The 26,915-nt window shown below is 43.6% G+C and overlaps 1 protein-coding gene and 3 non-coding genes across 4 annotated transcripts; all 4 read right to left on the bottom strand.

Moving 5' to 3' along the window:
• Positions 1–4,894: 4,894 nt before the first annotated feature.
• On the bottom strand, positions 4,895–9,120 carry hspa8 (heat shock protein 8). Its single transcript, XM_047018011.1, has 9 exons — positions 9,012–9,120; positions 8,134–8,343; positions 7,715–7,920; positions 7,477–7,629; positions 6,722–7,277; positions 6,323–6,525; positions 5,926–6,124; positions 5,466–5,698; positions 4,895–5,354 (listed from the first exon to the last, which is right to left on the bottom strand). Exons 2-9 carry the CDS (start codon positions 8,336–8,338, stop codon positions 5,154–5,156), a joined length of 1,956 nt encoding a protein of 651 aa, XP_046873967.1. The 5' UTR covers positions 8,339–8,343; positions 9,012–9,120; the 3' UTR covers positions 4,895–5,153.
• On the bottom strand, positions 6,594–6,687 carry LOC124466264. The gene has a single exon (XR_006955906.1). It is a non-coding gene; the product is annotated as a small nucleolar RNA SNORD14 (small nucleolar RNA).
• On the bottom strand, positions 7,347–7,440 carry LOC124466263. The gene has a single exon (XR_006955905.1). It is a non-coding gene; the product is annotated as a small nucleolar RNA SNORD14 (small nucleolar RNA).
• Positions 7,999–8,092, bottom strand: LOC124466265. The gene has a single exon (XR_006955907.1). It is a non-coding gene; the product is annotated as a small nucleolar RNA SNORD14 (small nucleolar RNA).
• Positions 9,121–26,915: the final 17,795 nt, after the last annotated feature.

Genomic DNA, 26,915 nt, shown 5'->3' on the forward strand with positions numbered 1-26,915 from the left:
ACAGTCAGAGCAGTCCACATAGAAATCGCACACTCTCTCGACACCGACTCATGTATAAATGCAGTGAGACGTTTCATAGCCAGAAGAGGACAAGTTAAGGTTATGAGATCCGATAATGGAACAAACCTGGTAGCTACAGAACACAAGATCCGCCGGGCGATGAAAGAATGGAACCAGTCCCAAATCTCTGAGGCTCTGCTGCAAAGAGGAGTCACTTGGATCTTCAACCCGCCTGCTGGTTCGCACCACGGTGGTGTCTGGGAGCGACAGATAAGAACAGTCCGGAAGATACTTACCAATCTTCTAAAGCACTTGACGACGAATGTCTGCAAACTGTGATGTGTGAAGTAGGAGCAGTGATCAACAGCAGACCCCTTACCAAGTCATCTGATGACGTGGACGACCTCGAGCCACTGACGCCGAATCATCTTCTCCTTCTCAAGGGAAAACCAGCACTCCCTCCAGGCATGTTTCAGAAGGAGGATCTATACACCAAACGAAGATGGAGGCAAGTGCAGTATATCTCTGACATCTTCTGGAAGCGCTGGTCCAGAGAATACTTGCCCCTCCTACAAGAAAGGCAGAAGTGGCTGGAGAAGAAGAGGAATGTGAAAGAGGGAGACATCGTACTCATCGTGGATGAGAGGGCTCCAAGAGGGTCCTGGTTAATGGGAAAAGTGGAGAAGACAATCCCCGACGCCAAAGGGTTCGTCCGTCGGGTCCTTGTCAAAACGAAGACCAACACCTTAGAGAGACCCATAAATAAGTTGTGTCTCCTGCTCGAGATGGAAGAATCTCATGGACAATAAAGGATATTATTATTTAGGACTTTATTATTTTTTACAGTTGTCTGTCTTGTAGGCCTCACCTAGACTGGTCTAGGATGTTTATGTTGGCTTAGGACTTAGTGAAAGAGTAGAGAAAGGGTTCACAATGTATAAATTGATTTTAGTTTAGTTAGGTAATTGTCATCCCCATGATGAACAATTAGGGGCCGGAATGTTAGTGCCATTTTCCATATTGTAATCCAGATTTAGATATTATACTATTTAAATTCATATTCAGTGATTGTTCATTATAGTGATTGCATATTTCAGTTATGTTTAGTGCACATGCATTGCATTGCTTAGAATAATCAGAGGTCAGTTGTGACGTAGTGAGCTCGCGCATTTATGTATCAACGGTCAGATTTGTTTAATTGTTTCAGAATTCAGTAAAGGACGGAGCTGACACAGTTTTTCTACCGTTGTTGAAACACATTACACGCGTAGACTCGTTCTTTCCGTCCAAGATTGGTTAAATGAATAATTATGTTAAGAAATATTTACTGATAACAAGAAAGGAACTTTAGCCACTACATGGCATGTTACTTGCACTGGCCAGTAGTGATGTGTCGTTCGTGAACGATTCGTTCATTTTGAACGAATCCTTATAAGGACTCGGGAGTAACGAGTCCTCTCAACGAGTGATTCGTTCATTTCCCGACTCGGTCTTTCTACGAGTCTTTGGATCATTTTTCACGTGACCTGCATAGGCTCTGTAGCTAGAGGAAACGAACGATTCGTTCCTTTCCCGACTCGGTCTTTCTACGAGTCTTTGGATCATTTTTCACGTGACCTGTACAGGCTGTAGCAAGAGGAAACGAACGATTCGTTCCTTTCCCGACTCGGTCTTTCTACGAGTCTTTGGATCATTTTTCACGTGACCTGCATAGGCTCTGTAGCTAGAGGAAACGAATGATTAGTTCCTTCCCCGACTCGGTCTTTCTACGAGTCTTTGGATCCTTTTTCACGTGACCCGCATTGTATTTTTTAGTAGAGGAAACTGTTTCCTTATTCCCTTTCGCGTGGCCGCTGTTTTAGTAAGACGTGAATGAATGATATTCGCTCAAGTCATCATACTGACTGGTTTTGTTATTTTCACTTTACATTTACACTTACAGTTTAGTGCAGTGTAATTGTTTGACGTGATAATTAAATGCTAGTGTGATAATACATGACCAAATCATACAAACTCATGATACATTATTTTAATGCAGGAATTTATTTTGAAATAGTATTTGCTGGTGCACATGTCATGCACTAACCTACAGTGGACGTATAGGGGCTATACGTCCTTTGCAGTGGACGTATAGCCCCCAACCCCCCCCCCCCCCCCCCCCCCCCTCCCTGAAATGAACAAATGACTCGAAAAAAGATTCGTTCATTTTACTGAACGAGATTCAAAGAACCGAATCAGTAAAAAGAACCGAACTTCCCATCACTACTGGCCAGCTTGCAAATACTGAGGATAGCCTACCGAAGTTGAGTTAGCCAATGTCGTTAGCGATGCTAGCTAACGTTAGTTTGCTAGCTGTATAAAACATTTCACTGACACTGGGTCTTGCAGCTGTTTGATTGACTGCAATTATTATCAAAGGTTATGTTCTACTACTAGCCATTTGCCTACTATAGCAAGTCACAGTATTTCCAAGCCCTGATAATGTAGCTAACTGAGAAGACTCAGTAAATAGATATATTGGGACGAAGCTGCAATACAGTACATACAGTAACAGAAAGTGTTTCATTCTGCAGAAATTGTGTAAATGTTTAATGTAACAAATACCGTTTTTTATAACACCTCAATTGTTATCATTTGTATAATATTACTGCTCATCTTCGTTAGTCAAAGGCACAATGTTTACCCAGACGTGACTTTTGTGCATGGAAAAGTGAAAGGTAAATGTAGGCTAGTGTAGTGCCTCAAAAAGTAATGTCAGGCACTGAATGATCACTAGATATAAAGAAAACGTTGACTTCCACTCGGTGCTATTCACTGACAGTAAAAATAAATTGCATATGTGCACTGCTGTTCGTTGAAGAGCTCCAGAGGTCGTTGCTGCGTTGCTAAATGATAGCAACACACCAGGAGGACACTTCATCAACTTTCCACTCATTCTCCTTGGTACAATGAACCGTTTAATGAATGAATCTTTTAATAAATGATATGTTAATCATTTATTTGGCTTTGACGGCCGGCTGCGGGCCATCATATACATTAGTGGTTCTTGCCACCTCTTCATCATCCCGGTCGGTCGCCATAGTTCTAGTACTAGACTGAGGCTACTCTGCTACACGACTCCCCAACGTGACGTCATCGTCGAATTACGCTACTATGCTAATGCAAACAAAAAAATTACAAAAACTGGTCTTAAACACCATTTGGAGATTTCTTGTATAATATACATATCTTGAGTGCTTTATGTACCCATTAATCGACAGTGGTGGTTAACCTGCCATATGGCCTTTAAAACTGTAAGTCGCTCTAGATAAGAGCGTCTGCTAAATGACTAAATGTAAAACAAAGTACGACGCACACTTAAAACAATACTGTACATTTCCTGTACATTTATTTGAACAATGTTCTGCACATTATCACTTACTGTTAACTTGCTTGGATAACTAACAGCAGCACAACAATTATGGTCCATGCATGGTGTGGAATGTTGCAATGTTTCCTTAGAGAATACCTGAATTACCCATTTGTTTTACATGTTCCACTCACTTGAAGCCATGTCACTCTCTGACAATATACCAGCTTACCAAAATGCCTGTGCATGTTTATTTCCTACTTGATAAGGGGATCAGATGGCTGAGCGGTTAGTGAATTGGGCTATTAATCATAAGATCGCCGGTTCAATTCCTGGCCATGCTAAATGATGTGTGGGCAAGGAACTTCACCCTACTTGCCTAGGGTGGATGTCTGTGCTTACTGTAAGTCGCTTTGGATATGGGCGTCAGCTGTAATGACTTGCCTTGAATATCGGGGTACACGATTGGATTTTTTGAAGATGTCAAGTATATGAGCTGATTGGATGCAGACCGTAGTTGTCTGGAAAATATGCCTGTCGGTAAAATGTTCCTTGAAACAGCTCCATTGTCAGGGATTGTTCAAAATCTTCGACCCACCACCTGATTTGAGCAATACAATATTTAGCTTGGCAGCCGGAGTTGGAAGTCAAGACATTCATGTATCCATCTCTAATGATTCTACAGTTAAATGCAGTCATGAGAAGCATGTTTGCATCTACAGTTAAGATGGAACACCTTATCTTATATTAATGTAATTTTTTAACTCATGTAATCCAGATTTTTTTGCACATCCAAATTGTCAGATATTCGTTCAACAAGTCATCTTCAATTGTCTTAATGTTTGTCAGAATCAGAAGGGATTTTATTCGCCATGAATGTTTGCACAAACAATTTACTTTGGCAGGGAGGTGCATACATAAAACATATGAATATTGGATCTTAAATATGTGGACCAACTATACAAAAGGAGCTAAATCTAGCTAATACTAAGGGGAATAAAAAATATAAGTAGCCCTAATCAACAATCTAACCTGAAAATACAGATGGTGCAAACGATACAATAGTGCAAATTGCAATGTGCAGGGTGTCATTGTGCAGATTGTGATTTAAAGTCAATGTGAATCCTTGGCCTTGTAAAAGAGGCCAACAGCGGATGGGAAGAAACCGTTCTTGTGGCGTGAGGTTTTGGTCCTGTGGACCGCAGCCTTCTGCCGGAGGGGAGTGACTGAAACGGAGTGTCCAGGGTGGGAGGGGCCAATCATTTCTTAAAATGGGTTTCACATTTTGAATTATACTTGTGCGCCTATCGTCAAATTTCATTGTGGTTTCTTAATCAGAAAACAAAGTGTTTCTTTAATTCTACAGAACCCAAACCAAGCCTGGAAATTAGTTGGAATTACCAGAACACTTGGGATTCAAGCACACATTTACACTGCTACAAGGATCAAATTGACTTATGCCAATAGGAACAATTACAGTTCACAAGTCTCAGCATTTAGTGTACAATTAAGCTAATGTTATCAATGAAGGTCAAGCAAGCCAACTTGGGGGTGGAAGGTCGGAATATTTTATTTTATCAAGGCATTGTGATAAAGGCAGTTGAAAACCAATTAAAAAATATTCCATAGATGTGAAATTGACAGCTTTAGTGCAATGGTTCTGTCTTTTTGCAAACAATGTTGCAATACAAATGTGATCCCTTACACCCCTGTATTAAATTGCACTCTGCTGCACAGGCAGCAAGAGGGTAAACACTTAAGACGTTAAAGGGGTAGAGGTAGTTGCAGAAACGATGGAATGGCTTTAGTCGACCTCCTCAATGGTTGGTCCAGATGATCCACCGGCACCAGGAGCGGCACCTCCAGCTCCAGGGAAGCCGCCGGGCATGCCCTCAGGCATACCACCAGGCATGCCTCCAGCACTCTGGTACAGCTTGGTGATGATTGGGTTGCACACCTTCTCCAGCTCTTTCTGCTGGTGCTCATACTCCTCCTTCTCAGCGGTCTAATAGTAAAAATAAGACATCGGGTCACCAAGGATGAATGCCACTGCTTCTTCCAAGAAGAGGAAAGGCCATGAGAAAGTTAAGGCAGCAATTAACTGGTCACACTTTACCTGGTTCTTGTCCAGCCAGCTGATGACCTCGTTGCACTTCTCCAGAATCTTGGTCTTGTCCTCCTCACTGATCTTGCCGGTCAGTTTCTCATCCTCCACGGTGGACTTCATGTTGAATGCATAGGACTCCAGAGAGTTCTTGGATGAAACCTTGTCACGCTGGACATCATCTTCTGACTTATACTTCTCAGCCTCCTGGACCATACGCTCAATGTCCTCCTTGGAGAGACGACCTGGAAAATATATAGGAATCCATTAACGCACAGCAAAACAATCACACGTGTAGCCCTTTTACAAGCTTGTCGGAGGGCTTCACATATGCCCATAGACTACACCCAAACCCTCAAGGAAGGTGAGGAAAAACTTCCTGGAAAAAATAATTTTGAAGAAACCTTGGTAGGAGAGTTTAGTGGGTGATTTTCCCTTCCTAGAGATCACTGAAGGAGTTCAGGACACCTACCCTTGTCGTTGGTGATGGTGATCTTGTTCTCTTTGCCAGTGCTTTTGTCAACAGCAGACACGTTCATGATGCCGTTGGCATCAATATCGAAGGTGACCTCAATCTGAGGAACACCACGAGGAGCTGGGGGGATGCCAGTCAGCTCAAACTTGCCCAGCAGGTTGTTGTCCTTGGTCATGGCTCTCTCACCCTCGTAAACCTGTTGATCAAAATCAGTATGAGCAAAATGCGCATGGCTCTTTGAAAAGCAACAATCACCTACATCTCACTCAGACATCCAAGGAAGGAGTTGGGCCATCTTTGGTTTTTACACCTCTGGTGGAAACTACGAATGGCAGGAATAAACTTCATCACAGCGAAGGAAGGATTTCAGATACATTCTATCCAGTCTTTTTACCTGAATAAGCACACCAGGCTGGTTGTCAGAGTAGGTGGTGAAGGTCTGAGTCTGTTTGGTTGGAATGGTTGTGTTACGCTTGATCAGGACGGTCATGACCCCGCCAGCGGTCTCAATACCCAGGGACAGGGGGGTGACGTCCAGCAGAAGCAAGTCCTGGACATTCTCAGACTTGTCACCAGACAGGATGGCAGCCTGGACAGCTGAAAACAAAAACAATTAAGTCAAAATCATCACCAGCTACAGGATCAACATTATAACTTGGTTATTGTCGCTCAGACATCCAAGGAAGGTGTTGGGCCATCTTTGGTCTTGCAACCTCTGGTGGAAACTACGAATGGCAGGAATAAATGTCATCACAGCAAACTTAGAGGAGCTTAAGTTCAGTCACTGCCTCACCTGCTCCATAAGCCACAGCCTCATCAGGGTTGATGCTCTTGTTGAGCTCTTTGCCGTTGAAGAAGTCTTGGAGTAGCTTCTGAATCTTGGGGATACGAGTAGAGCCACCGACGAGTACAATGTCATGGACTTGCCCTTTGTCCATCTTGGCATCACGGAGTGACTTCTCGACTGGGTCCAGAGTTCCACGAAAGAGGTCAGCATTGAGTTCCTCAAAGCGGGCCCTAGTGATGGATGTGTAGAAGTCAACGCCCTCATACAGGGAGTCGATCTCGATGCTGGCCTGAGTGCTGGAAGACAGGGTGCGCTTTGCCCTCTCACAGGCGGTGCGCAGACGGCGTACAGCCCTCTTGTTGTCGCTGATGTCCTTTTTGTACTTGCGCTTGAACTCTGCGATGAAGTGGTTGACCATGCGGTTATCGAAATCTTCTCCACCCAGATGGGTGTCTCCAGCAGTGGACTTGACTTCAAAGATGCCATCCTCAATGGTCAGGATAGACACATCAAAAGTACCACCACCAAGGTCGAAGATGAGGACGTTCCTTTCAGCTCCAACCTGTTGCATAAGAGGGGACTCGATTGATTAAAATATCATTAACAAGGAAGACAGCAGGGTCTAGAAACTTCGCTCAGACATCCAAGGAAGGTGTTGGGCCATCTTTGGTCTTTCAACCTCTGGTGGAAACTACGAATGGCAGGAATAAACTTCATCACAGCGAAAAAAATAACAAAAATTGGTCTCTGGCGTAGCTCACCTTCTTGTCTAAGCCGTAGGCAATAGCAGCAGCTGTCGGCTCGTTGATGATGCGCAGAACATTCAGGCCAGAGATGGTTCCAGCATCTTTGGTTGCTTGGCGCTGAGAGTCGTTGAAGTAGGCTGGCACAGTAACTACAGCATTGTTAACAGTCTGAGGAAGAAATAGACCTGAGGTCAATTTTAATGTCTAGACATGCCATTCAAAATATGACTTTAGTCAATTCATAAAATCTTACCTTTCCGAGGTAGGCTTCTGCAATCTCCTTCATCTTGACCAGAACCATGGAAGAGATCTCCTCTGGGTAGAAGCTTTTGGTTTCGCCCTTGTACTCAACCTGTACTTTGGGGCGGGTGTTGTCATTGACGACTTCAAAAGGCCAGTGCTTCATGTCAGACTGCACAACTCCATCATCAAACCTGCGGCCAATGAGTCTTTTTGCATCTATATACACACACACACACACAATAAAAACTTTTCAGTAAGAGAACTCTAGAACCGTTCCGACTTTAATTTTTTACATCACTCAGACATCCAAGGAAGGAGTTGGGCCATCTTTGGTTTTTACACCTCTGGTGGAAACTACGAATGGCAGGAATAAACTTCATCATAGTGATTTAGGTTGAATTAAACAGGCACATCATCCAAAGCACTTACCAAATACAGTGTTGGTTGGGTTCATTGCCACCTGATTCTTTGCAGCGTCACCAATGAGCCTCTCGGAATCAGTGAAAGCAACGTAGCTTGGAGTGGTCCTGTTACCCTGGTCATTGGCAATGATTTCAACTTTGCCATGCTGAAACACTCCAACACAAGAGTAGGTTGTACCCAGGTCGATGCCCACTGCTGGTCCCTTAGACATTTTGTCTATGTAGAAAAATAAAATATTAAGTAAACACAGATCAAGCCTCAGAAGGAATCCACATCATAAAACCTTTTAGTTTTGGCATTGCAATGTAATACCGGAAGTCTGCTCGGTGAAATGAGTCACACCACGTGGGGTCAGAGATAAACTTCTAGAATATTCTCTACCGCAAGGCCTTAATCACTGAGCATGACCATGTGTTATCGAGTGCCGAAAAAATTGCACATAACCTGTTAATTATAAGTTACATCTACCACACTAATATTCATAATATGTCTGATCCATATAGGAGGATCACCTACCGGTTTAAAAATGAATAATGTATGACAGAAAAAGGATAGCTAGCAAAAGGTCAGATTAGCGTTAGCCTAACCTACCTCTACCGTATTCGACCAAAAAAAAAAAACTCACTTTCGAAAATCTCATTACACACTTGGTGTGACATATCTTAATATTTTACAATACAAACACACAAAAAACATTACAATAATTGCAAGCCGAATACCAGCTAACTAGATACAGTAGGTAGCTAGATCTAGGTTCTTCCGACAGCGTTGTTTTTTCGTGACCAGACTCAATTCGGTATCAAATTACGATGCTTACATTACTTGTATCGATAATTGGCCATTTTTATCAAAATAGTAAAGTTCAACCAGACCATAGCACTTACCGATTTATTTGACTTAAGCCTGATGACGATAATGATGTTAGTTGGAGCTGAGCAGCCGCGAAGCTTACCGGGTCTCCGCCTTTGAGAAAGAAAGAAAGTCAAATGAAATCGGGCCGGTTTTAATACCTTGATGGCAACCAATGACAGGCCAACATTTACAAAGACTTTCCAAACTCACCAATCAGCATCCAAAACAGCCCTTGATATCCCTCCCACCTTATCACCCACGCAGTAAGAAAGAAATGCAGATAGGAGTTTTACTTACTCAAATATGTTGTGAGGGCAGAAAGGAAAATGATTGGTTTACAGATTCAACCAATTAAATTGAAAGAGAGGCAGGCTCAAGACATTTGTGTAGGGAATCGGACGTTTCAGGTGGTGGGCCCATAGAGTTAATATAACTAGAGTAAGCTACTTTTGTCTTCCAAGATGGCGTACCCATTAATTTCTATGAAAAGCGCTCAGTGGCGCAGTGAGGCAAGCGAGAGCGCGAGACTGGACACGGCCATATTTCCACTTACGTGTCTTCCGGTCTAGCTTTTTTTTTTCCTAGGTCCGAGACATAGAGTTAATATAACTAGAGACAGCTACTTATCTCTTCCAAGATGGCGTCCCCATTCATTTCTATGAAAAGTGCTCAGTGGCGCAGTGAGGCAAGCGAGAGCTCCAAACGGACCGCGCCATCTTTCCAGACCGACTCGTCCGGTCTTGCGCAGAAGCTTGTTCCTAGCTCCAAAACTCGTGCATGCTTGCAACTAGCTGTACACGTCATACTTTGCGACAACCAGTCGCGAGCTTGTGAGCTGGAGCTAAGGTATTGCAGAAAACTGTCAGAATGTTGTACAAGTCCGATCAGGAAGCAGATAGCCTACATGTGAACTTCATGAAAATCAATTCTATTAGTACTGTAGTATTATACGTGCAGGGCCTATACGTTGTTCTTTTTGCTTCGTGTTTATAGTTTAACTGCTTATGTATTGTGTCGGATAATTAAACTGTAAACCTGAATATCTGGCTCCGTCGTTGTTCTAGCGCTGCAAAGCAAGCTAAATTAAGCCTATACCTTTGTTACTATTATAATCATGATGAGTGTTGTTTACTATTAGGCTACTAGCTTATTGTTAATGCCATCGTTGTGGTGTTAACTGACTTAAAGTTCTAACAATATAACGACCATAAGAATATTGACGTTATCAGACATGATTTATTCATCTTTGTCTTTGCCTCAGAATAACATGTCAACAATATATAATGACGCCGTAACTAGGGGTGTCACGATACCAAAAATTCAGTAGTCGGTGCCAATACCATTAAAATAACACGATTCTCGATGCCAATTTCGATACCATGGTAAAAAAAGAGAAGATTGTCTAAGATTCCATGTAGGCTACTTGAACCATGAACTTCTTTAAAGTATTTGAAAAATAGCAAAATGTCCTACAAAGACATACAAAACATGTCCACATGGCACAACATAATAAAGTGCAATTAAGCCATTCAGCTAACAAGATGAACATGACACGAGTTTACCTTCTAAGCTATGGGCTAACGTTAAAACTACAGCTAACCTAAACTATGTACATAAGCCATTGTAACACAGGTGCCCACCATCTCAAACATCATGTAACGTGTATTTTAGTATGACAGATTAAACAAACAGAAAAAGAGAATTCTTTGGATGTATTCAGAATTTCGCCGCGACTTCAATGAACGTTGATTTATTTTGTATGATGCCAGATGTTAGCATCGGTGCTGCGCCTCTTCTGGAACTGAATCAGAACTTGCCTTGAATTCTTTAAACAAATCCAGATGACGATCTTTCAGGTGCTTAGCTAAATTGGAAGTATTCCCCCTTGGTCTGAAGACTGCGGTAGCATTTTTTGCATAATGGATTCTGCAGGATTAATTATAACGCCAGGTTCATCTGCCTCAAACGCAAACAACTTTCTTTGCCTTTCTTGTCAACAAGTCGAAGTGGGGCGATCGCTAAAGCAGCAGTTGTTATCTTGTTTTTCTTAATGTAAACGTCGACTGGAACACTCCTGAAGGCGCAGCACCGATGCTAACATCTGGCATCGGCGCTCACGGTACTTACTGTGCTTCAAAAGATGGGCATCGTCGGTGTTTTGTTATTTTAGCATCGGAAGGTACCGTAAGTATCGGTTCTCGTGACATCCCTAGCCGTAACATGCCACGATATTACAACTAATTATATTAGGCGTTTGTCATGCCATGAGCATAATAGCGTTCATTACAAAATGGTTAAATCTGCTTTAAAATAACTGAAAACAAAACTCTACAAACAACCGTCATGTGTGTGCAACTATTTGTAAAACGTGCTACAATAAAGGCAGGCAGCTGTAGATTATCAAATCCTTTCTCCTTGTTCTCATTCAGCTCAAGTAAATCAGCGATTTGCTGATGCTCCCTTTTGTGCTCGTTCATTGTTCGTATCCGCGAGCACGTTTCCAGGCAATTTTTCTTGACGTAAGCAAATAAATGGGCTGCTAGTTTACCCATTTCGGATTGGTTTCAATCTTAGAAAAAATCAGGAAAAAATCTTCTATGAAAAAGCTAATAGTATGAGCCAGGTTCAAGAATTGAACAAAAATTATTGGGGGAGATAGTTTTAGATATGTTGACTGGAGTTAATAGAATAAAAACGACCGGACGACCGGAGTCGGGTAGAAAATCGGAAATGCAATACCACCTACATCCACCGGGGCTGTTGCCTCAAGCCGAGGGGTGGGGGCTTGGTCCGAGACCTTGTGCACGCTTGCAACTAGCTGTACACGTCATACTTTGCGACAACCAGTCGCGAGCATAGATTTATATGGTTACGAGCGTGTGAGCTAAGGCATTGCAGTGGCAGAATCTATGGGCAGGAAGTCCGATAAGAATCAGAGGCTGTGTCTACTACCGCGCACTTTATGAAGTACACTGCAATACAGTGCCCTGCAAAACAGTGCACTTACATATTCAGTGCACTCCGTTGCTGATAAGTGCTGTCTCAAATGGAACACTTACAATAAACACTTAGTGGAAGTGACGGATGCAAATCTGCTCGACACACCCGCAAAACCTGCCAAAATGAACGCGCTTCTCCACTCAAGTGAAAAAAGCTGCCGAAAGGGCTCCTCCTTTTCCGCTACGTAGCCAAGATGGCGCCTGTTTAGGGCGAGTAGTGTCCATCGTTGTACACTGTTTTTTTGGACCGTTTGCAGTGCGCCATCCGGGTACTTTCAGTGCACTGAATTCTTCTGGTTTTGTGAGTAAAGTGCCCTAAGCACTGAAAGTCAGTGCTCGAAGTGCACAAGTGCGCGGTAGTAGACATAGCTAGAGACATGATGCAAACTTGACGGAAATGTATTCTGTCACTGTATAGTATTCCTTCCACTTGTTTTTTAGAAATAGGCTATAGGGCTAAATATAGGGATATTCTAGATGGAACTCATCACATATGTTGCTTTTTTTCTTCGTGATATGAGTATGATTTCCAACGCATTGTATCCGATGAAATCGACTGTTCACATGAACAGCTCCGTCGTTGTTCTCGCCAGGCAAAGAAAGCTTAGTTATTTTAGTAACCGAAATCTTCCATAATGCAGACTTACCATAGCTTACTGTCAACTTTATATTCAAACGAAATGCCACGAAATTCACACTGCCTTCAATTTATCATCAGTGTAGAAATGTGGCCAGTGTTTTATATGTTCATCCTACAAAACCAAACGCCTATTAATGGATATAACGTGATCTAACAAGACTCAGTAATAATGTAATAAATAAAAGCTTGAGAACTGTGTCTAAAATATACTTTATTGAACATTTGCCTTTGAAAGGGGCTTATTCACAGAACCATATAGGCTACAAGACGTTTCCATCAGATGTAAGTGGGGGTGAAACATAATCACTGAGGACCTTCATTGTCCCACAAAAGCAGTCTGGCTTGATGACCCGATCAAAAAAAGAATAATGGGTGTGTTTAACAAAAGCTTCTGAAGGCAAGACTAATATTATTTAAATATATAAATTGTGGTTAACAGTTAAAGTATTATTCTTAGTCTTTGCTCCAGATAGACATGTCCACAATCTATGCTCCCTCTTAACATAATATATTTGCCATCATGTTATGAACGTTTTTACAAAAAATCAAATCTGTTTTAAAATAACGGGAATAAACTATATTAACGACATTTCATGTATGTGTGACAACCATTTGCTAAACAGGGCAGGCAACTCAAGCCATTTGTCCCTGTGCTCATTCATTAAGTGAGCATTCATTCAGCTCAATGTAAATTGGCTATTGGCGAATGTGAACTAGTGATGTGTCGTTCGTGAACGATTCGTTCATTTTGAACGAATCCTTACAAGGACTCGGGAGTAACGAGTCCGCTCAAAGAGTGATTCGTTCATTTTCTCGTGGCCGCGCATCGGGACTGTTGCATAGGCTGGGTGGGGGTCTGGGTGGGCCGAGCCCGTATGGAAGCCCATTTCTGCCAGTAAAAAAAACTGAGATACTAAGTCGAAACTAGAAAGGTACATTTCCTGAAGAAAATGTGTGTGTTTGCTGAAAGCAGTTGAAACGATTGTTTTGATGGCTTGAATAGTAAAGAAGGTTTTACAACATTTTAAAAAGAGGTATGTGCTTTAAAAACAAAATGGTGAGAAAAAGTGTTAGAAGTATATCTGTTATTGTTATGCATTGCAATATTTTCTTACTGTTGAAAATTTAGAAAAAAACTGTGATGAAAACAGTATATTATTGACTTTCATACATGTGTAAGCGTTAAAAGTATCAAAGAATGAAACAGAAAGTTTGAAGTTAGAAAAATGAGCAAATATAGTGATGAAGAGTATATTGCATAACAGTTATCAATATAGCAGACAAAAGTATGTCAGCAGTATGAAGGTGAAATAAAGTGCTGCTTTGAAACCTAAATGATAAGACCAGTTAAAAGTATATCTGTCATTTTTATGCATTGCAGTATTTTCTTACAGTTGACAAAGGAGAAACTGGTCGTGTATTGCATGCCGCACTATCTCATCAAAATGACAGTTCTCTTTACAGTCAGAGTTCGCGCAAAAAGGTGGAACATAAGGGAGATACCCTTTCCGAAACTTGTAAGGGCGTAATAGTTGGTGAAAGACCCAGAGAAACACGAGTATTCAACGACGCAAAAAGCTTGAAGCCACCTCCCGGAAATGAGTCTCTGCAGGTTTGGATGTCTGCATCTGTTTGAAGTTTCTTGGCGAATAAAAGCCATTCTGATTCTGAAAATTATTAATAATTGTGTTATGTATGCAGGTGTACTGATAAAGTATTATTGTACTAAACCGGGTATCGATCCCCATTCCTAACCATGCCACTCCACATGCTACTACTGGACTGTCACCCTTCGAGTTGCTGCATGGCAGAAAAATGCGCACACGCCTCCATATCCTTCCTCCGCCGCTGACAAGCGTTGACACTGATGTGATTCGTCAGAGAGTGTTCTCCTGTCAAAAAAAAAATGAATTCATACACTGACTCCCGGCGTGGAGCACACGTTACCTCTTTCAAAGAAGGGAACAGTGCGTGTCCGGAAGCCTTTCCATGTTCCAAAGGCTCACTCACGCTACACCAAGCCGCTGGTGATAAGAAAGCAAGTTGGCCCTGGCACTTTCCTCTTATCTGACGGTAGGAAATGGCATTCCTCACGACTGGCTAGATACCATGCCCCTGCCTCGCCAGAGACACTTACATGCTCTACGCCAGATGCTGTGTGTGACAACTACACAGTCCCTGAGCCTGACCTACCAGATGCTGTGAGTGACAACTACACAGTCCCTGAGTCTGACCTACCTGATGCCATGAACTCTCACACCCCTGCTCGTGTCAGACGGCCTCCGAGTTGGCTTGAGGACTTTGTGACTTTAACACACTGTTACACTTGCGTACACATGCATAATTACTTTACAATTGTATAGCCTGTTAAAATGTTCCTTGGCTATGGATATACTACTCACACAAACACACTGATACTAGAGATCTAAAGACACTGGGCCTCATTCACCAAATGTTCTTATGAGCAAATTTGTACTCAAACCCCACTTACGCAGTTTTCACAAAGATTCTGGCATTCACCATAGTTTTTTTATTTGGGATTTGTTCTTAGGTAAGAACAGAATTTGCGCACACCCAAGAGCACTCTTACACACAATTGAGAGCTGACATGTTTGCGCAAAATAAGCCGTTATAACTTTTTCGTCCGTTCTTTTTAAAATTGAATATTTCTCTCCTTTATAATTTTCCAACTAATAATGTTCATAATTTCACACATATTTTTTTATTTGTTTTAATAAATACACACTACACTTACACTTCTGCTCATTTGTAAAGCACTTGGAATTTCCATTGGGTATGAATTGTGCTAGGCCTATATAAATACAGTATTTTACAATCGCTATGACAGTTTTTTCAATACCTTTAGCAAGTTTCCTAAACTCTTAACACAGTTAGCACAACATCCGTCTGTGTAGGCTGTACAATTAATACATTTCTTGTTGCTTTGACACAAAATGCATAGTGTAAATGCACATTTTAAATTCTTGAACTTCTTTTACACACAAGCTCAACCAAGACCCAAACAATCGATTTTTACTGCCCAATTTACCAATGCTTTCACACTGTCAGCAAAACAGAAAACATCATGTTCAAAACCTAAATTATTGGCTAAAGTGAAAGTGAACAGCTGTTTATATTGTGAATTGAAACACAAATATATCCCCTTTATTTTATTCCATTGCTATTGAGAAACAGCTGACGTTATGCAAATACTGTACATCACAGCTGATTCCCAACTAGGAAACATTCAGGTGTTGAGGTTCTTTCAATTGCTCTATGCTGATCTGGTGTGGAAAAAGAACAATATAGAGCATCTCAAGAAAGTAAGAATACAGTAATGCCTGCACAAGGGAGAGGAAGACAAGTACCAGGACAAGGGAGAGGAGTGGGACATGGGCAAGGGAGAGGAAGACAAGTACCAGGACAAGGGAGAGGAAGACGTTTCCCTTGTTCTATTTGACATTGTTTTACTGAAGTTATTCTTATAAATGTTGTTCAGTAATCTTGTTTACATAACGTGTGGCGTGGGTTGTGTTGGTGCTGCTATATGTTTAACATTTGCCAAATTCATTCATTTAGATGGTGGTTAGCTCAAGCTCACCCCAGAAAAGTATCGATAGTGGTATCGATAAAGACTCGGATCGTTAAGCAGTCTCGAAAATGGTATCAATATCGAAAAAATGTTTCCATGTGTGACGGTATGTAACGGACGTGGCCACGCTCCGTCACTACAAGGCGTCGTTCGCCACTCGCTGGGCTTGAACGCACGACCTCTGACTTGCCAAGCGCGACCACTACCAGCTACGGCAAAGAAAAGCTAGCTATTCGTTGACGTGGGTGGCCTATTACATACCTGAGGAGTGAGTTTCACAGGTTCACCCCCATTACACATGCATACCTTGGGTGGAGGAGGAGGATTGTCTGGCAGCTGGTTGGCACCGTTGCTTCTCGAAAAATGCATTTTACCTTTAGCTGATGCACAATGTTGAGGTGCTTATTCATTGCAGTAGTACCCCCCCCCCCCCCCCCCCCCCTCTTACAATAAATTATCTTCAAACATATGACACGTCGCTCCGTCCTTAACTTTGGCTTTATTAAAATGCAGCCAAGCCTTTGTACGCTTAGTACGTTCAGCCATCGTAACTAACAACAAAATGAGAAATAAAGCAGAGTAGGGCGTGAACCAATTAAATTCTTCTTCTTTTAGTTTAAAGGCGTTTGGCAGTCTAAATTGAATTTAGTAATTTTATTAGACAATCAATGTATGTTTGTGCACCAGTGATTTGATTTAAATTACATGACTTACCTCTCGAGACAAGTTACATTATATTAGCCTACCTAGTCTCAATAGCGGTATCGATAAGCTCAGACCTTCTTGATCTTCGGGTTTTGAGAAATTTGGAACCGGGTCCTTAGAGAACCGGGTATCGATCCCCATCCCTAGTCAGGAGGGTGGTCAGTGCCTGGTGATCTGTACGTAGTGTGAATCGTCTGCCCCACAAGTTCTCCATTTCTCTACAGCCCACACGCATCCAAGAGCTTCTTTCTCGACTGTTGAGTATATGCGTTTAGCAGATGTGAGAGTCCTAGAAGCAAAAGCGACTGTTTAGTTTTTAGTTTATTTGACTAGTTGATTAGTTTAGGTAGAAAAAATTATAAAATAACATAAAATTTGTATATACACAGACATGCATACATATATAAAATTACAGCTTAATAAGGTCATGAATAATTGTAAGTAATTCAAATGAGAAATTCCCATGTTCAAAAAGGAGTAGGAAGAAGTTCATAACAAACTTTTCAAGTCCTACCCCCTTTCTCAATTTTTATCCTTTAGTTAAATACGAAACAATTTGATGCTTCTCTTATACATCTTTACATACACCGTAAATCTATCTACCTACTGTTCACATAAACCCATGCATTCACATGGATACAGATGCATACACATTCACATTTTGTTCTTCTTTCTATTCCATCTATCTTCTTAATTTCCATCTATCTATAGCAAATCTAATAATAGATGTGCGCTCAGTGTGGTTGGGTTGGATCTGTGAAAGCACCGCGCCAAGGCCGTAATCCGGAGCATCCGTTGTGACGATGGTGGGGAGATCAGGGTTGAACAGAGCTAGGGCTGGGCTCTCCACTAGCAGCTTCTTCACAGTCTCAAAACTGTTCTGTGCATCCTCTGACCAGCTGAACTCATTGTCATGGCGAAAGCACTGACGCAGAGGCTATACTACTGTAGCAAAGCTCGGAATGAACTTATTGTACATTTTACATTTAGTCATTTTAGCAAACACTCTTATCCAGAGCGACGTCCAAGGAAAAGCAGACTCACCCTGTTGAAGTGGCACTTGATGTATTCAGTTGCAGCCCTGCATCTTTCAAACGCCGTAGCATAGCTTTCAGTGTGTTATCGTGTGTAGCTTGTGTGCGACCCCACACGATGACATCATCTAGGTAGTTAGCAAAATTAGGTAAGCCTGTAAGTATAGTGGCCAGCATCTTCTGAAAGGCAGTGGGTGCAGAGGCCTGTCTATAAGAGACACGGCAAAACTTAGAGTCCTTGCGTAATGAAGGCAGTCAGGTCACGACTGTCCTTGTGTAATGGCAACTGAAAGTATGCACTCTCCAAATCAATGGTGGAGAACACTGTGGCCCCGTGCAGCAGGCTCAGCATCTCGTCTATGTGTGGGAGAGGAAAGGAGTCCACAACCACAGCCTTGTTGGGTTCACACAGGTCCACACACATACGGATTTTACCAGACTTCTTTTGGACGACCAAAATTGGAGAGACCCAGGGGGAAGCATCTATCCTCTCTATCACACCTGCCTGAAGGAGATCTTGAATCTCAGAGCTCACAGCATTCCGCACAGACAGGGGTAAGCAGCGTAATTTTTGACGTACAGGCATGACAGTCTAGGACACTTTAACCTTATGCACAAAACCTTTTGCACAGCCGAGGGTGGATGTAGGCAGAGGAGCAGTGGTCATGACAGGAGCAGAGGTCATCGAAGGAGCAGGTTGAACAGCAGTGCCTTTGAAGCACAGGCTCAGGCAATTGATCAAGTCCATGCCCAGCAGAGCAGTACCAGATTCCACGATGAAGAGGAAAGTTTGGCATGTAGCATCATTCCAGGACACAGTAACTGGTTGACAGCCAATGACTGGAATAGGGGCACGAGAGTAGGTCACTAATTTAACTGTAGGAGGTAGCAGATTTACATGTTTGAAGTGTTTATCGAACAAGCATTTTGGCAGAATGGACACAGTAGAGCCAGAATCCACTGTGAGCTCCACAGGCACTGTAGTAGTTGCAGTCTCAATGTTAACTGTGTATTGAATTTTTTTAGATCCAGTGTGATCATGCAGGTAGAGGATCTGCACTTCAGGCATGTCAATTTCGCGATACAGAGCATGTTACGGAGGAGCGACACACTCTGGCATAATGTCCTGTTTTATTACAAGTCTTGCACTTGACAGAGACAGTAGGGTAGGATACATTGTTGGCAAGGTGTCTGTCCGATCTGCAAACGATCGCCTGCAATGCATTTCGCCTGTTCACCAGCAGATTCTATCTGTGTGGCAAGGTTAATGGCTTTCTGCAACGTTAAATCTAGCTCGAGAAGTAGCCTTTCACGTATGCGAGGATTGTTCAAGTATTCCACTAACTGATCACAAAGCATTTCGTCTAAGTTTGCACCAAACTCAGAAGTATTTGCCAAGTCTCTCAAAGCAGCAACGTACTGTAGCACAGATTCATGAGGGGCTTGAGCACGCTTTCGGAAAGCATGGCGCTCCGCCACGACATTCCGTTGAGGAATAAAGTACTTTTCAAGCGCTGTTATAGCGGCTTCCAGAGTCTCACCTTGCTCTGGCAATGTGTAAAAGAGTCTCTGGCCTTCAGTCCCAAGGCAGTGAGAAGAAGGAGTGCATGTTTGCGAGGATCTGGCCAACCGTCTGTATTCGATGCTACCACTAGCAAGTAATTGTTGAACATCTTCAACCACGTGTGGAGGGGGTAATGCAAAAACGGTGTGGAAAACGATGAAGAAACTCTTTATAGCATGTGTATTGACAGGCTCCCCTGTCAGCTGTGTTGTTGATGCCTCGAAAGAAAAGTGGAAGTAACCAGAGCTTGCCGTCAAGCAGTATCTCGGCCATACAATGTGTGGTGTAGTGGAAAAAATATCCTACTGCTGTAATCATGAAGTTGAAATGATTATGGATTATATGATTGAAAATGAACCTCTTAATCACCGTTATTACTTTTATATGCTATATTACTGAAAACCAGATGCAAAGCTGTTGACTGATTAGTATTACCACTAAAACGTAGCAGATATAAAGGCCAAAATGTGGAAGTCCAGATAGATAGTTAGAGAGCAACAGAGAGAAGTGTGTGTTTAGGCCTCTCCCATGAAAGACTACAAGGCCCAGATATTGAGAACTACAAGCGCTAGACATCAGGGGACAGATTTATGTCCTTAAACTCTGTATAACCTGTGCAGCTGGGCTGCAAGGCCCCACGTGGACCTGGAGGGAGAAAGTTAGGGAAAGTCCAGGCTATGCAAATTCTGTGACAATGGACCAACCGAGTTTGAAATGCATATTTGACTCTGTGACCACATGTAATGTCCGTCCGTCCGTCATCTGCCGCTTGTCCGGGGATCGGGTCGCGGGGGCAGCGACCTAAGCAGGGAGGCCCAGACTTCCCTCCCCCCGGCCACTTCCACCAGCTCTTCCTGGGGGACCCCGAGGCGTTCCCAGGCCAGCCGAGAGACATAGTCCCTCCAGCGTGTCCTGGGTCTTCCCCGGGGCCTCTTCCCAGTGGGACGTGCCCGGAACACCTCACCAGGGAGGCGTCCAGGAGGCATCCTAATCAGATGCCCGAGCCACCTCAGCTGGCTCCTCTCGACGCGGAGGAGCAGCGGTTCTACTCTGAGCCCCTCCCGGATGACCGAGCTTCTCACCCTATCTCTAAGGGAGAGCCCGGACACCCTGCGGAGAAAGCTCATTTCGGCCGCTTGTATTCGCGATCTCGTTCTTTCGGTCACTACCCATAGTTCGTGACCATTGGTGAGGGTACGAACGTAGATCGGCTGGTAAATAGAGAGCTTCGCCTTTCGACTCAGCTCCTTCTTCACCACGACGGACCGATGCAGAGCCCGCATCACTGCGGACACCGCACCGATCCGCCTGTCGACCTCACGCTCCATTCTTCCCTCACTCGTGAACAAGACCCCGAGATACTTGAACTCCTCCGCTTGGTTCAGGATCTCCTCCCCGACCCGGAGATGGCACTCCACCCTTTTCCGGTCGATTACCATGGCCTCAGATTTGGAGGTGCTGATTCGCATCCCAGCCGCTTCACATTCGGTTGCGAACCGCTCCAGTGAGAGCTGAAGGTCACGGCCCGATGAAGCCAACAGGACCACATCATCCGCAAAAAGCAGCGACCCGATCCTGAGGTCACCAAACCGGACCCCCTCAACACCCTGGCTGCGCCTAGAAATTCTGTCCATATAGGTAATGAACAGAATCGGTGACATAGGGCAGCCCTGGCGGAGTCCAACCCTCACCGGAAACAAGTTCGACTTACTACCGGCAATGCGGACCAAACTCTGGCACCGGTCGTACAGGGACCGGACAGCCCCGATCAGGAAATCCGGTACCCCGTACTCTCAGAGCACCCCCCACATGAGCCCCCGAGGGACAGTCGAACGCCTTTTCCAAATCCACAAAACATGTGTAGACTGGTTGGGCGAACTCCCATGTACCCTCCAGGACTCCGCAGAGGGTATAAAGCTGGTCCACTGTTCCACGGCCAGGACGAAAACCACATTGCTCCTCCTGAATCCGAGGTTCGACAATCCGACGGACCCTCCTCTCCAGGACCCCTGAATAGACTTTCCCAGGGAGGCGGAGGAGTGTGATCCCCCTAAAGTTGGAGCACACCCTCCGGTCCCCCTTTTTAAAGAGGGGAACCACCACCCTGGTCTGCCAGTCCAGAGGCACTGTCCCCGATGTCCACTCGATGTTGCAGAGTAATGTAATGTACCAATGGTAAAATATCAAAAATAATGAAGGAAAAATATAAAAGCAGATGTCTGGAGAAAAATTGCAGTCAGACTCCGGGGTCTACTCACGTTTGCTGGAATCAATCCGTTGTGTTGGATTCAAATAAACACTTTGCATCATACTTTTCCGTGCTGTTTTATATTTTGATATTGGTTAAAAACTTAAACTATTATTTCGACGACAGTAGGACGTCAGCGACATTTTAAAAGGCTTTTTAGAACAGAAAGGTGACTTAAAAAAAATCCATAACCTAGCGGTGTGTATTCTTTTTGCCTCCCCTTTCGAATTCAGAATTCAAATTACTAGACAAAAAATTATATCCTGAGAAAAGTGGATTTTGAGGGGTATAGCTCCATAGACCTTCATTCATTCTGCACTCAACCGTTAGCGCCCTCATATGGAACTAGAATGGAACTGCAACCAGTTCAGAACCCGGAAGTTTCCCGAGACTGGGAGTTCTCCCCATATAAGACATTCTCTTCTTCAAAAACTAAAAAGGAGTGGTTATTTGATTTAGATTTTAAAATTTAAAAAAATAAAAAAGAAATACAAGGCGTTTTTCTGTTTCACGGTAAAAAACGGATGAGCGAAAAAAAATTATGAGTTTGAATTTCATTATCTATTTATGATAACAAAAATATAATCACTAGAAAACAAAAACGAAAAAAGGCACCTTTTTTCAAATCCTGAGACCGGATGTGGTCATTTTCAAGACAAGACATGCGCCAAATTTAGGATTGCCGATGCTTCTTTAGCCCAGGCAAAAATTTCTCTGGAACCCTACTCTGGCCTGATTATAGAAATGGCACAAAAAGGCATGTCATCTGACAAAATCTCTGCACGCCTATAAAATGAAAGTGGGGGACCTAGAGGATTTTCAGCAAGAAGTGTGAGGAGATTTAGCGCTGAAAATGGCTCAAACTTGATGGGACTCACTGACACATATCTAGAGTTAGAAGTGGCAAAAGCTATAACCTGCTAGCCTGTCCCTTTTGCTATTGTATGTGCGTGCGTGTGTGTTTGTGAGTACGCCCCGAACTTTGTGTACCAAAATGTTGACAGGTATGTTCATTTAACTTAAGAGCCCAGGGGCTTCATGGATAAACGGTGCGTACGCACAAAAAGCTCGCGTACGGTTTGTGATGTATAAAGATTTACTTGACGTGAGAATGTACGGGCCGTCACGGAAAGTTTTGAGCAGACGTGAGAGTGTGCGGACCGTCCGCAAAGTCTAGTCTGGCTCTGTAACATGGCGAATTCTAACTGAAAAGTGCCGAAACTCACCAAACATTACAAAATAAAGTTTCCACTACTACGTTTATGATGTTGACTATTCAAAAAACATAAAAATAAAAGTACGATCAGTAGTATGGATGATCACATCAAAATGCCAAAACGCGAAATGCTATATAGCCTTCTGTTTAATCCGCCACCATTTAATAACTTCTGTTAAACTTGAGGGTGTCAAACAAATGACAAAATCACTCAGGAAATGCATGTCACTCTAACCATATAGCTGCCATGCTGTTACAATGCGCCACCACTCGTTTCTTCATTTAAAGTTTTACATCGGACCATTTCTTCTTAATTTCTGCCATGGTCCGGTTCTCCAAATCCACAGCATTTATGGCCCTATAATAATAATAATGATTGTATTTGTAATGCACTTTACATTGAGCTAAATCTCAAAGTGCTACAGGTTAAAAACAAGAAAGGGTGCAAATAGTGACAGTTTTCCAGTCCGCGGAATTTTTTTTGTCGCAAATACCTGATGACAGGCCGCCAAACATGACACATTTTCTCGCCTCCACCTCTGTTGTTAGAACCTCAATATCAGAGTCTGTGATTTTTTTCTTTTTTGCGTGTGTTTAACCATTTTACCGTATTTCTTCAAATAAACACTGTGGTGTTTATTAAATAACGTTCATTTTTGGTGCAGCGTTTATTCAAGGTCGGCGTTTATTCGAAGAAATACGGCATCAGACAAAGAAATGACCTCAGGAGCTAATTTATAGACCAATTATCACCCAACACATTACCGGTTGTATTCCTGATTTTATTTTACCTGGTTAGTTGGACGGTGTGCAGATTTTCTGGTAAATGTGCATATTGACTTCTGAGTTGGTAAATTTACAGAATTATTGGGAATTTTGCATAATTATAATTTTTCCCAAATGGACCAGCACAAATTGACTAATGACAAATCTTCACTGCCAATTCAGAACCATATAGTTGAAAGAATCTGGCCTGAAGTCAACATTCGTGTCAACTATCCACTGAAGACAGCCCTTATGCAATTGTTTGATCAAGAGGAACTAGACATGGACAATGGCCCTGTGAGATACTGTGTGTCCAACCTAACTGGCCAGTTGTGGCAGATTGGATTTACACAGCTGGTAGTCTTGGAAACAGGAACTGTTACCGCATTAAGTTGATGCAGCAGATGGCGGGTGGGGGTGTAAGGCTGCAGGAAAGACTTGATGTAGTCGTGTGCAGTCCCATTCACTGCTCGGAAGGTCAGTACCAGGGTCTTGAATCTGATGCGGGCCGTTATGGGTAGCCAATGGAGGGAGATGAGGAGCAGGGTAACGTGGGAGCGTCTGGGTAGATTGTAGACCAGGCTGGCCGCTGCGTTCTGAATCCTCTGAAGAGGGCGGGTTGCGCATGCTGGGAGACCGGCGAGCAGCGAGTTGCAGTAGTCCAACTTGGAGAGGACAAGTGCTTGGACAAGCAGCTGGGTGGAGTGCTCAGACAGGTATCTCCTGATCTTCCGGATGTTGTAGAGGGTGAATCTACACGACTGGGAGACCGCAGCAATGTGGGCCGTGAGGGAGAGCTCGTCATCCATGGTAACCCCAAGGTTCCTGGCAGAGGATGAGGGGGTCACCGTCGCAGATCCCAGGGTGATTGAGAGGTCGTGGGAGATGGAGGGTTTGGCCGGGATGATAAGAAGTTCCGTGTTGGCAAAGTTCAGCTGGAGGTGGTGCTCGGTCATCCAGGCGGAGATGTCTGTGAGGCAGGCCTCAATCCTAGCTGAGATCCCCGGATCAGTCGGGGGGAACGACAGGTACAGCTGCGTGTCGTCAGCGTAGCAGTGGTAGGAGAAGCCATGGGAGGTGATGATTGGTCCAAGTGAGGTGGTGTACAGAGAAAAGAGGAGGGGTCCAAGGACGGAGCCCTGTGGGACACCAGTGGAGAGCTGGCGGGGGTCTGATAGTTTGCCTCCCCAGGAGACCTGGTAGGATATTCCCGACAGGTAGGATGAGATCCACTGGAGTGCAGTGCCAGTGATGCCCATCTCAGAAAGTCTGGAGAGCAGGATCTGGTGGTTAACCGTATCAAACGCCGCAGAAAGGTCCAGCAGAATGATGACGGATGACCTCGAAGCCGCTCTGGCAGACTGGAGGGCAGTGGTGACTGAAAGGAGGGCAGTCTCTGTGGAGTGGCCGGTCTTGAAGCCCGATTGGTTGGGGTCAAGCAGGTTGTTCTTAGAAAGAAAGTTAGACAGTTGGTTAGATACAGCACGTTCAATTGTTTTAGAGAAGAAGGGTAACACTGATACCGGTCTGTAGTTCTGGAGGACGGCAGGGTTAAGGGAGGGTTTTTTGAGTAGAGGGGTAACTCTGGCCTGTTTGAAGGCAGAGGGGAAGGTGCCAGAGGTAAGAGAGGAGTTTAGAACATGGAGCAGAACAGTTATGATAGAGGGGGAGATGGTTTGAAAGAGAGGGAAGGGGACAGGATCAAGGGGACAGGAAGTGGGGCGATGAGAGAGAATGAGGTCAGAGAGCTCTGCCTCGGACAGGGGACAGAAAGAGTTTAGACATTTAGTTAGGTCAGTCATGGAGGGTGAGGGGGTAGGAAAGTGGGTTTAGGGAACCGACTGCTAATGTCGGCGACTTTTTTCTCAAAGAAGGAGGAGAAGTTGTCTGCTCTCAGGGTGGAGGGAGGGGGTGGGGGAGGTGGGTTAAGAAGGGTGGAGAAGGTAGAGAAAAGTTTGTGGGGGTTTGAAGCAGAGTTAATTTTGTTAAGAAAGTAGAGGGTTTTAGCACCAGCTATACACACAGTCTTCTCTCGCCCTGAGCCCCTAAACATCCAGATTTGCACTTGGGCTTGGGCTTAATATCATCAAAAGTAAAAAAGGTGATTAAATGGTTCATTTTCAATCATATAATCCATAATAATTTCTCCATCATCATAATTACAGCATTGTTTTTTCTACAACAAACATTGGCCAATCGGATTGGTTCCTTGTTTCTTGTAACGTAGCAACGGTTGGTCATTGTCAGCAAACTTAGTATCTAGGTTTTAGAGTTAAGACAAGTTTCTTAACATCTGTGGTCAATATCGTAAACTAAAAGTAAAACTTTTCAGTTACAAAGCCTTTGTTCGTAGTAACGCCAGCTGCAGTAAAGCTTTCATGACCCCGGTTTGGCTGTTCGTGACGGTTGGCTATGACAGTGTTGAGCCTCGATTTTTGCAGATTACTGTGAAACTTGCTTAAAGAAAAATTGTCTAGCTAGATTATATACACTTTAACCTCAATGTACATACCTTGTTTGGCATATTTGGTAGATTGTGGAAAAAATGATTTTTAGTTGTGAAGAGCCATCGCGCTAGCTTGGAATTGCGTCATCCCCTTACGTCTACCTTAAATCTTACCTTGGTGATTTCAACAGAGCTAACATGAAGAAAGTCCTGCCCAAATACTATCAGCACATTGACTTCTTCACACGTGGAGACCAGATCCTTGACCATTGTTATACAACATTCAAGGGCAGTTACAAACCCCTCCCCCGCCCTGCCTTTTGGAAGGCTGATCACACCTCCATTCTTCTTCTCCCCGCATATGAACAAAAGCTCAAACAGGTCAGACCGGTTGAGAGGTCAGTTCACCTATGGAGTGACGAGTGTGTGGCGACCCTCCAGGACTGCTTTGACACCACTGACTGGCTGATGTTCAGGGACGCAGCAGATGGGGACATTAACGAATACTCAGACACTGTCTCCAGCTACATCCAGCACTGCATTGATGACGTTGTCCCCAAGAAGGTTGTCCGGTCTTTCCCAAATCAGAAGCCCTGGGTTGATGCCGCGGTCCGGGCCAAGCTGAGAGCCCGTACTGTCGCCTTTAATTCTGGGGACCCTGATGAGTACAGGAAGGCCAGATACGACCTTCTGAAGGCCATCAAAGCAGCGAAAAGGGCCTACAGGA

The sequence above is a fragment of the Hypomesus transpacificus genome, unplaced genomic scaffold, assembly GCF_021917145.1.
Source record: "Hypomesus transpacificus isolate Combined female unplaced genomic scaffold, fHypTra1 scaffold_88, whole genome shotgun sequence".
Taxonomy (NCBI): domain Eukaryota; kingdom Metazoa; phylum Chordata; class Actinopteri; order Osmeriformes; family Osmeridae; genus Hypomesus; species Hypomesus transpacificus.